This window comes from Nycticebus coucang, chromosome 4 (assembly GCF_027406575.1).
Source record: "Nycticebus coucang isolate mNycCou1 chromosome 4, mNycCou1.pri, whole genome shotgun sequence".
NCBI lineage: Eukaryota > Metazoa > Chordata > Mammalia > Primates > Lorisidae > Nycticebus > Nycticebus coucang.
The window spans coordinates 118,446,585-118,458,215 of record NC_069783.1 but is presented as its reverse complement, the minus strand read 5'-3'; the positions used below and the strand labels follow the sequence as shown (position 1 = coordinate 118,458,215).

The window sequence follows — 11,631 nt, the reverse complement described above, 5'->3', positions numbered from 1 at the left end:
ACTGAGACCTGCTGACTGTGTTTATGCTTTTATTGACCTCTTCAACCCACCCTCAAAATAACACATTTCAGAGAGGGGAAGGGCAGGGAAAGGAGCGAGTGGAGAAAACTCTCGCCAGTCCCCAATGACTGTTTGATTATTTTAATAAACTGGGCACTGCCTCGTGTACACCTGGAGCAAGGGAGGTCTGGTGGCTCGAGTGGGTGGGGGCTGGGGCCCCACAGCGATTTCTTGGCAACTTTGATCTCAGCCCTCATCCTGACCCACCTTCATCCTGCCTTCATCCTAGACAACTTGAGAGTGGGAGAGTGGGGGGGCGAAGAGTGGGGGACGAGGGGAGATGTCAGGGCAGTGAGCGCTGGCCAGGCGGGGTCATGAAGCTCTCTGGCTGGAGGTCAGCATTGGAGGGAGAATGAGGGAGACTTAGAGGCTGCAGGGGCCCTGGGGGTGTGTGCTCGCCTAGTGCATTCAGGCTCCGTTCTTTGCACTGCCCTGCCTGAGTCACGGAGATTAGGTTATGGGCAAAAGTACTGAGCACGTTTACCATGATTTGTACTGATTTGTACTGGAGTTTTTGCAGCCATCGCTTGCTCAGAGGAGCAGAGATAGATGGAGGTTGGAAGCGAGGTGGAGAGGAGGGGGTGATCACAGGTCTAGGTTTCTGAGTTGGAGATTCACTGTTGGGATTTGAGTGTTTGGGAAAATCTATTGGAAAAAATGGGGGGGAAGGGAGAAAAGGGGAGAGAGAGAGGTGTGCAGAGTGCAGTCAGAGCTAACTGGATAGGCGATTTCAATACTTTGTGAGCATCAAGGCAACCTAACTCACTGTGCTCAGCAGAGTTGGCTTGTATTTCAGAGAGAGAGAGAGAGAGGCTGAGACTCTTACCTCAAATTCAGGAAGTGTAACCCGAAAGCAACGCTCAGAAAGGACTTCCACCATTCACAGGGCTCCTCTTGTATTCCAATTTACCCTCTCTGGGGGTGCTAGGGAGGAACGGGGCACTGAGATTATATGGTGGCGGTGCACCCAGAGGCTGCTGTTTTTTGTTCTTTGGAGCCCTTCTGGCGCCTGCCAACTTGGAAATATTTAGGAAGAGGAGCGCAAAGCGGAGGAGGTGTGTGTTGGAGGTGGGCAGTCGCAGCCGAGGCTCCAGCGGTGGGTGCGCCCCTGTAGGCAGCAGTAGCCGCTAGTCTGGGCAAGCAGTCCCCCACCTAAACCCGAAGCCACCATGCCTGCACCGCCGCCTCGCCGCCAGCTTCCCTGCTAGGAGCAAGAGGGTGGTGAATGCACCGGCTTCACGGAGCGAGGTAACCGGCCCCGCGCACGGCCCGGGAATCTCGGGAGGGACCGGCTGGCCGAGTTGGCCGAGGGCGGCGCGAATGGCGGGCTCCAGCCGAGCCTTGAGCTCTGCAGAGCCCGGCTTGCAGAGATTTTGCGCGGCCCGGAGCTCCTCAGCAAGTGGAGTCCGGGAGGTGGCCCTGGCAGGGGAAGCGGCGCTGAGGTATGCAGGACACACGGCCTGGTTCTGTCAAACCGCATCTTGTTCGCCTCCGCCAGCCCGGACTCCCGGGGACTCAGGCGAGGGAGCCGGATGAGCTTCTCCCCGTGGCCGGCGGTGAATGGGAGCATATGGGGGCGCCAGCCCTGCTTTCTTTTGTTGTGAGTAGGCTGCGAGGCTCACATCACTGCCTCCCCGAAACCCCAAGGGCGACGTGAAGAAAGCTGCTTAGGAGTCGGGCCTCAGAAGCTGTCCTTTCGGCTTCACTTCTAGATCTCCAGTCACTGCAGACCAGAGTGGGATCCAGCTTTTTGCTTAATCGGCAAATTTTGGGGACTACAGCTTGCGCCCGTTTCTTAAATCCTTCTGAATTATTTTTGGGGGGGTTCCTGTGTGAAAACTGTGAGGACATTGGAAGGAGATCGGAGAGCAGGAGACAGGCTCCCTGGACCTGCCTTGAATCATTCTGCAGCTGTTTGCATGTTACTACCTCACACCTTGCGGACCTGGGTGGCTCTGAGTATTGCGGGGCACCCAGGTGGTCGATTAGGTGCCTGTAGCTGAGGTTTTGTCTGAGCCTGGTTTTGTCCTCTCCAAGCCCTAGCCTGGGCCTTCAGTTTTAGCGAGTCAGGCCTGACTGAAGCTCGGAGAAGCTCCCCTCGGCCTGGTCGCTAGACAAAATGCCTGTCACCCCAGCCAGCCGCTGAATATTTGCCGGGTGGGGGGCACCCAGTCTCGAACCTCCCTCAAGACCGTTGCACGGCTGCTTTCCTCATTGTGTCTTCTGTTCAGCTGTTTTTATTTTGTAAAAAATCATGTTTACGGTTGGAGTAAAGGAAAGGACTTTTAATTTTAAGGCCTGTAACTGGTAAAAGATATACACGAATTCTCTTTTGAACCTAGAGTCCCAATCTGCAAATTTTTCCCAACCTATGTTTTTGATTTTGCAAGAGGCGGGTTATTTCAGACATTGGCCTGCTGCAGGAAACGATTCCTCTGCTGAGGCTTAAGAAAAGACACTCTAATATTCCTCTGTAATTTGACTAAGAAAAAAAATTCTCCAAAGGACACTAGGTTTTTGTTTTGTTTTGTTTTTGGTTTCTACCCAATGACTTCCAAAAATACCAACGCCTTATCTTTATTGGCTCTTCCAGAAGTCCAGACAAATTTGACTGGCAGCTTGCTTATCACAGAGAGCCTGAGCAGAGGAGATGTGGGCTTCACTCCTCAGGGTCTGAGTCGGGTCTTTTGCAAGAGGTTGCCTTGGTCGTAAAGTAACAGTAATGACAATAATAATAGAACCTTCAGCAGCCTCCTTCATTGGGGCACGGAGGTGCTGGCAGCTGGAAATTGGGGGCCAAACAGCTCCCTCTCATTAGAACTGAGCTCGCCAACCTTTCTCTCTGTCTCTCACTCCCTGCTTCTCCTCTTCAGAGCAGAACTTCGCCTGGGCACAGGGCGCCTGGTGCACCATGGCCGACGCAGACGAGGGCTTTGGCCTGGCCCACACGCCTCTGGAGCCTGACTCAAAAGACCTGCCCTGTGATTCAAAACCTGAGAGCGCACTAGGGGCCCCCAGCAAGTCCCCGTCCTCTCCACAGGCTGCCTTCACCCAGCAGGTAAGGCGACATGGGAGGGGGCCCTTTGCAGAGACTCTGGGATCAAGAAAAAAAAAAGCCCACTCCCCCTGCCCATTATTATCTCCTTTCCTTTTTATTCCCACCCAATTCCATCTTTCTCTGACCTGTTTCCCCCAATACTAGTATATTCACATCCACTTTATTGTGATGATTATCTTTATGGCCAGAGGATTTTTGAAATTTATTTAAATGGTGGGAGAAACCTCAATTATCTGACTGTTCGGGGTCAGCTAATGCTCAAATAATTCCTTTCCTGCGGCACTAGGTGTAGCATCGGCCCCAAGCGTCTTAATAAGGGTCGGGTCAGCGGCCGCTTCAGGCGGGCATGAGCGATGGCTTGACCCCTCTTCAGATCTTTCCTAGCCTCCGCCTCCGCCTGCCTCCTCCGCGCCGCCGCCTGGACCCGCGCGCCGCACCATTTGTCTTGCAGTCGGCTGAGGCCTGGAGGGCTGGCGCGCCGGCTCTCACCGGCCGCTGGGAGCGCACAGGGCTGTTCCGAGAGGGCACGATGGGCCCGGGCTCGCCTGGCTACCAGCTGTGCCTGAGCAGAGGGAGGAGCCTCTCCTTGGGCTCTGAGACCTAAACGCGGCGGGCACATTGGGTGCTCAAAGAGGCCCTTGTTGACTCTGATCATTTTAAAATAGGGTGACACATGATTCAGAACCGGGTGACTTGACCCGAAGAGATACTTGAACTTAGCTAAGACCTTTCCTTGGGGTTTCAACGTCCTTCTTGACTTTTTCATAGCTTCTCTCCTTTGCCTTCGTGTTTCCAGAAAATGTGTGGATATTTGTACAGAAGCAGAGAGCATAAGCCCAGTCTGGGCAACTTACAGAAATCTTTTTTTTTCTTTTAAGAAAAAGCAAATCCACTTTCTAGATGGTTGCAAATCATTTCAAAGTGAAGACTTGGTGTGTGTGAGTGTGTGTGTGTGTATATATATATAAATATATTGCATCGGTTTTGTGAAATAACTTTTAGTAGAAAGCAGAAAGAAAGGTTAAACGGCTTCTGCCCTGCCTCGTGATCAAAATAACTCAAAGGTAACAGAGCTAAGTGTAGGGAGAGTCAGGAAAGTTTATTAATATAACCGTTGAGAATTACTTCATTTTTGTTCTGGACTATGAGAACATACGATCATATAAACATTCTTAAGTTTAAAATTTCACGTATGTTCATATTTGAAACCGCCATGATCAAGAATAAGCCAGCACATGTACGGTATTTGCACATCTGTATGTTTTGTGTGTGAGCATCCAGGTGTCCACATAAGAGTATCTTGAGTGGGTTTTTCTAGATCGAGTTGGGTTTTCTTTTCCAACTATACTTTGGTTAAAGTGGATTGAAATTGGCCCCATGTTTCCTAAGCGTGGTCCTTGCTACTGACGTTCTGTAGCACTCTGAAAACTGGTGATTATTCTTTAGCCTTGCATTGGTGGTTGGTGGCATTAGGAGACACCATACCACTGTGAGATCAAGTGGCTGCTAGAAACCTCCTCTGGGACTGTGCCTACAGAGGGATTCCTTGCAGAGAGCTCTGCAGTGGGCTGGGGCACTTTCCCACCCTGAGCCCACAGAATTCAGGAGAATGTGTTTTACAGGCATTTAGGGAAGGAATAACCACGGCTGCCAGAGCTTGGTGTGACTTTTGTCTCTTTACTGCAGGGCATGGAAGGAATCAAGGTGTTTCTCCATGAAAGAGAACTGTGGCTGAAATTCCATGAAGTGGGCACGGAGATGATCATAACCAAGGCTGGAAGGTGAGGCCATTAGTTGTGTAGAAGGAGTGCAGGGAAATTGTGGGAAACACGAAGAAGAAAAGGTGGTTTCAGAGTGCAAAGAGAAAGGACAGGGTGAAAGGGGAAAGGACAGAGAGAAAGAAGAGAATAGAATAAAAGAGAAAGAGAAAGACAGTGAGAATATATTTTGTTTGGCCCGATTTTCTTTAAAGAGGTAGGAGGAAAATTCTCCCTTGGTTTTCAGCAGAGTAGGAGTATTACTCCAAATGTTCGACTCCGGAAACTGGGCATTTCTTCCACCTCGTATATAAAAAGACTAAAGAGCCTGGGAGGCCATGCTATCTGCATGGATTAGTAATGAGAGAAAGAGAGAAGAGAGAGGCAGAGAAAACAGACTTGAGAAGGGCTTTGGGTTTCATAGGTCTTGGACTGGATACCTTGCCTTCCACCCCCATTCCCAACCTCTCTGACCTTGGAGTGGTTCCAGGGTCCCACCCAATAGCCAAACTCTGAATTGTTGAACTCATTTTGCTACCTCTTTCAGTGTTTATAGAAAGCAGGCGAAGCCTTTGAAACTCAACCAGGGCTTCGGTGGGGCTCTATATACAGACACTGATAAACACCGCAGCTTGGCCAAGACACCCCAGAGTTCATCTTAAAGTTTGATTGCAGGGAGTTTTAGCAAGAACTGCTAGAATTCTGAGGAAGGTGGTGAGACAATGGAACAGAGCTGTGTTTTGGTGTGTGCACGAGTGCCAGGACCTCGCCACAACTCTGCAGTAGTGGGTGCTGGACTGGCTTGAAGGGCAAAAAGCCCAGGTCTGCCCAAAGCAGGCGCGGTGTGAAGCCAGAGGCCAGTAGGCCCAAGCCACCACCGAGGGTGTGAAGGGGGAGGGTGGAGCTGCCTTTCCAGACACCCCCTGATTCTCCAGCTGAAGACTCCCTCAATAAACTGACAACAGTGACATTTATTATTATTTAAAATTAAACAATGTCTGCTCCCTGCTCGGCCCAAGGCCTGAGTGAACGAGGAGGCTCATTCTGTTTATACCAAGGAACTGCGGTCCTCTTCTCATTCCCCCAGGAAGGAAAGACACAGCCAGGCTCCTTTCTTCCCCCAGCCTGAGTTGAGAGGATTTAACTATAAAAGGCCTGCGGAGTCTCCTGCGCCTCCACCTCCAGGCGTGCTCACTCAGGCAGATAAACACTACAGGGCTTCAGCTGGCTTGAACAGAGACCGCCTAACGCCCGTTCCCGCCATCACTGAGCCAGCCAAGATCCAGCAATGTGTCCTTCCCCCTTAGGCCAACCTTGAGAATCTTTGCTTTCTGGAGCTTACTCCTCAAGAACAGAATAGGAATTTGGAGTTCGCGCCCGAATGCAGAGAGGTAGCCCTCGGCGCAGTTCCATTCTGTGCCACCAGCTTTCTAACAACCAGATACTAATTCAGGTGCCAACTTTTTCTGAAATCAAATCCGGATAGATTTGGAATTTCTTTGCTGATGGCCAATGAGTTTAGCTCCTCAAAGGAAGAGTGCCAGGCGCCTTGGAGAAATTGTGTGGCATTTATGAATAACCCCCTTCTAGAGACCTGTGTCAGGAATCACCAACCTAATTATACTGGGAACCACAGCTTTCCCTCATCTCTGGGTCACAGCACCAGAGTCAGGACAGGAAGCATGTGCGTCCCTAGAGCACACACCTTGGTGGACTCTTGTCCAGCTGCCCTGCGGTGGGAGGACAGGCAGAAGCACCTGGTTGCACCGGTAAGGTGGATAGCTTGGTACCTAGTAAGCCTCCGCTCCCCCCAAATAGGAGGTGTCTGGCTCTGAAAAGAGCACTTAGCAAGAATTGAAATGGGGGGGTCCCTTTCAGGCTTCTTTGAAAACAGGTCTCCAGAAGCACAGGCCTCCTGTTTCTATTTTCCTCCTCTGATACCTCCAGTTGCCCGCCTGCCTGAGCTTTTTCTCCTCCTCACAACTTCACGGGAAACCCGGGATGGATCCTGGTGAAAGCGGAGCGGGGCCAGTTTTCCCTTCCATGTTTCTGAAAGAACCGTTTTCGTTTCTTGTATTAAGATAAGTGGACATTCTTCAAAACATTGGCATTGATTCCTGTCTCCCTCTCTTCTTCTGTCCCTCTCTCCTAGGAGGATGTTTCCCAGTTACAAAGTGAAGGTGACTGGCCTTAATCCCAAAACGAAGTACATTCTCCTCATGGACATTGTTCCCGCGGACGACCACAGATACAAGTTTGCAGATAATAAATGGTAGGCGCTGGAGTGGCAGATGGAAAGGGGAGGGAGGAAAATGGAACACCCCCCGCCTTCAAATGGAACCAATAAACATTTTTGAGCTCTTACTGTGTGCCAGAGGCTTCTGTGTGCCTATTCCATTGCTTCCTGCTATTGCCCCCATTTTATAGATGAGAAAATTAAGGCTCTAAGGAAATGAGGTGCCTGTATCTAATGGTACACTCCATGGGTTGTGGATGTTTAAAAGGGGTATTGTTACCAAATGCTCGAGGTATTTCTGGGGGCATAAAACCATTTACAGTTATGTTTTATGAGTTACCTGCTTTGAACATGCCTTTTATGAAATTGCAAAGTCTGCCGTGATATTTGAGTTAAACGAGCAGGACAGGAGAGGCCCATTCCTTGGGTGATTGCTCCCACGCTGCCAACAGTGCAGAAGTCTGACAAGGAAACCTCCTTTTGAAAGTCCTCAAGGAGTTTTCAAGACTTATTATATATCTTGAACTTTAGAAACCTGCCTATTTATTGTTTGTGGCATCAAGAGGCTACAAGGCCCCAGGTGGCTCTGGCCCTGGGGGAGGAATAGGTACCAGGGACTCCAGGGCAGCTGGGATTGCAGATGCCTAAGGAAGACTGGAGGAGGGTCAGGCCATTTCCAGATCATTCCCAGCTTAGCAATCCACAGTAGGTGCATGTACCTGATTGATCTGGCCTCAGTGTGCTACCTCTGGGCGACACTGAAGGTGCTGAAACTCTGGTCACACCTCTCCTTGGTCTAGGTCTGTGACCGGCAAAGCGGAGCCTGCCATGCCGGGTCGCCTGTACGTGCACCCGGACTCCCCAGCCACCGGGGCACACTGGATGAGGCAGCTTGTCTCCTTCCAGAAACTCAAGCTCACCAACAACCACCTGGACCCATTTGGGCATGTGAGTACTGACCCCAGGAGTACCGCCTCTTGTCCTCTCTCCTCTGTACCCCTTCTTCTCACTGGGTTTCCCTCTTTGGCTCCTTGCACCCAAGTGCACCTCCTCGTTTTTTTTTTTTTTGTTTTTTTTTTTTCCATTTTGTTCTCTTTTGGTCTCTTTCTTCCTCTGTTTTCTTGATCTGGACTTCCTTCCCCTTCCCGTGTCTTCTGCTTTCTCATCTCTTCTCTCTTTCCTTTTCTCTTATTTCTTTCACCTATTAATTTGGCTTTCCATTTGCTTTTTTTCTTTATGTCCTCCTCGGTCTGCCCTGTTCTCCTAGTCAGATGTCTGCCCCTCTGCAGTCCTACAGGCTTTCCTATGTAACTAAAACTGCTCATTCCAGGCCTGGACACCAGGGCCTGCGAACCCAATCTAGGGCTAGGGGTAGAAGGCTGTTTTAGTCACGCTGAAAACATGAACCCCCTAGTCCACCAAATAACCCTGCAGACTGCACAAAGGCCCGACCACAGTGGGAGCCTATATAGTCCCTACCCCCTTCCAAGTCTTGCCTTATTACTGGAATGTCCCAGGTGGGAGGGAGAACTCAAGTCATCTGCCCCCTCTTTTATAGATGGGGAGTAAGCCCACAAAAGGAGAAGTCTGTTGATGGTGTTCTTTTTTAGCTTGATCCTTTAGAGTGGATTTTTTTTTTATTGTCTGAGCTCACAGGTTCGAGATTTTTTTTTTTTTAATGTCCAGACTTCTCCCTACCCACACTGTACCCAGAGCGAGTAAACCTAAGCCAGCATCCTAATCCTGGAGGCTGGATTGTCCAGAGAGGGAAGCCTGGTGAATTTTCTGAAACTGAATGTGGAATATTCAATAAGCAGCAATCCCTCACAACCCCCCTCCAAGAAAATGTGTAGCTTTTACTGGCATCACTTAGGGACTTCCTTCTGCAGGGTGGGACCCTTGCAAGGGCCTGGATGGAACCTCGGGTCTGGAGAGTGGGACTGCACCTAGCCTCCTTTCAGTTCCTAACCCTGGTTCTTCTGGGTGTGCCTTGGGGGTAACTCTGGGGTGGATGCCCTGCCACCAAATTTACGGGGCACCCCTGCAAATTTCAGGTGTTTGAAGCTGCTTGGAACTGCCCCCGCTGATGGCGATTTTCCACCCCAAACTCCAGATTTTTAATCCAGAGCCGCCCTAATGAAATTAGGGCCCATTAGATCGTCCTCGCGCTGATGTCTCCGCACTGTCCCCAGCCGTCAAAGCAATTTGGCTAAGCCGGGAGGATGGCCGCGCCGGCCGGGGGCTGTGGCTGCCGGCGGGGCCCCACTGCGTCTCTCTGTCGCCACGCCGCCCCGGTCGGCGTCGCTATCGGCGGCCGGAGATTAGAGCCGCACCGGCCACACCGGGTTGGGCAGCCCCTAGGCCGCCGCGAGCTGCTCTCCCCTCCCCCAGCTCGGGTCTCAAGAGTTGGTCCCAGAATCCTGCCCCAGGGTCATGATGCAAATAATCAAAGACACTGAGACAACCTCTGGCCGCTCCAGGTTGCGGTCCTGGGTAAAAAGCTCAGATCGTCAGGCCCTTACACGCGGCGAACCCCCATTCGGTGGGCACTATCAGAGTTCACCGCCTCCCGGGAATCTCCAAACCAGGCGTCACCAGAAAGACAAACCCACTTTTCCTGTGAATAGTCGTGGCTCCAGCAAGAACGCGCAGCCCCGAGGTCCTCCTAAAAGTGATACCGGTGGTTGTAATAACAACAGCAGGGCCACAGCAGTTAAGACCCGGCCTGCCCCGGCGCTCCCCTAACAAGAGAAAGATAGGAAGGAAGGAAAAAGAGATTATTCCCCCCAAAAGCAGATGGAGCAGTTCTGTCTGGGGCCAAGCCTGGAGATAATTCTGCTTGTTACCCCTGAAATGTTGGTAAAGTTGGGGAAAGGGAGCCTCCTGGGACACCCACCCCTTCTTTGGTGGGTGGAGGTGGGGCAGGTGCTTCCTCCCCGTATCCCCCCCATCCTTGGAGGCCAGATGCCTCCTCATCTACTTTTTTTCATGAACTCCACTTTGCTTGTTCTGTAAACAAAGAGCCAAGATTTGAAGTCTATTCACCCACCCAAAGTCTCAGCGGAAAGGCCATGAGTGAACTGGCGATTTTCTTTCAGTTTTGCAAATATTTAGTGTCTCCCCTCTCATCCCTTAGAGGTTGTTTCTCTTTTTGGGGGGTGTGGTGGAGGGTTATTTGTACGTTTATTTATTTGTTTGTTTCTCCCTCCTCTCCCCATTCCAAAATTGCCACCCAGCCTTCCCCTAACTCTGATTTCTTGCTCCAGACTTGCTCAGCTCTTGATGGGGGTGGGAAGTGGCCTAACTCAGGGAGTTAATTTATTAAGCAAACTTTATTAAGAATTCTGATTTACTGCCCTGTGTGCCTTGGGTAGATTCCTGGAATATTACCTTGGCTTTTTTGGTTGGAAATTGTCATTTTTGAAATGTTTCTTTTTAATGAAATCACTGGCTCCTTTTCAAAACAGGAGGGGAAAAAATCTATTTTTCGAGAGCCTCTGTAATGAGGCTAATTTGAGGGGGGTGGGAGCAGGATTTTATCTGGAAACAAAGAGAGTTTTGATTTTCCTACAATCTCATTTTCTTTATTGTTTTTAGATTATTCTAAATTCCATGCACAAATACCAGCCCAGATTACACATCGTGAAAGCGGATGAAAATAATGGATTTGGCTCAAAAAATACAGCGTTCTGCACTCACGTCTTTCCTGAGACCGCGTTTATTGCGGTCACTTCCTACCAGAACCACAAGGTAAGTGCCACACCCTGGAACCAGCGCCTGGGGCTTCGCGCTCTTTTGTGTGAATCTGCAGGGGTTTCCTGCTAGAACTTCATGCTTTAAGGATTCTAGCAAAGTGAGCATGAACTTCCACCCCAGGGGTCAAAATTGCAGCCTAAGGATTATTGCTGTTTGTGCTAATTCACTGGCTCGATGAATGTATGTGCACAACCCAGTTAGAAACAAGCTTGTCAAACCATAGATGGTCACACTCTCAACATAAGAAGGCAGTGCTCATTGCTTAATAGGAAGATAGGTCACCTTTTGCATGGCTCTGTGCTCTGGTAGGGACCTGGGCCACCCTTTTGCGGGGGCCAACTTTTCTGTTTGGATCAGTTTCTTTTTTCCTTCACTCTATCTTTTAGATGTATCTCAATTGGCAGCTAGGCACGTGGCAAAGTTGCTGGGCTTGGACTTTCTGGATGCCTTCCTAATTGTTTCAGTAACTGCTGACCCCAGACCACATTCACAAGCAGAGTTTGCCTTGTTAAAACAAAAATGGAGTAGCCTATCTATGCCTCTGGCAGTCCCAGGACTTAGATGACTCTGGGGAGGGGAGTTGTGGAGCTTACAGAGCACATAAATTATTTGGGAGAAGGTGGCTGCAGTTTGGTGGAGAGGGGGGACCGTTGCCAGGTAGATTGTGTAAATGTCAGATGCATGTTGTTCAAAATCAGGGCTCTGATTTTGGCATTTCCAGGTTTGACAATGACATTGGAACTGGCCACCCATAACCACAAATT

The 11,631-nt window shown here is 50.2% G+C and overlaps 1 protein-coding gene across 1 annotated transcript in view; it reads left to right on the top strand.

Moving 5' to 3' along the window:
* Positions 1-794: 794 nt before the first annotated feature.
* Positions 795-11,631, top strand: part of TBX5 (T-box transcription factor 5) — a 46,609-nt gene continuing 35,772 nt past the window's right edge. Inside the window, exons 1-6 of the mRNA XM_053588467.1 lie at positions 795-1,308; positions 2,934-3,118; positions 4,805-4,899; positions 7,028-7,147; positions 7,912-8,059; positions 10,709-10,861. Of these exons, the coding sequence (XP_053444442.1) occupies positions 2,972-3,118; positions 4,805-4,899; positions 7,028-7,147; positions 7,912-8,059; positions 10,709-10,861 (663 nt within the window). The 5' untranslated portion in view covers positions 795-1,308; positions 2,934-2,971. The remainder of the gene's footprint in view (positions 1,309-2,933; positions 3,119-4,804; positions 4,900-7,027; positions 7,148-7,911; positions 8,060-10,708; positions 10,862-11,631) is intronic.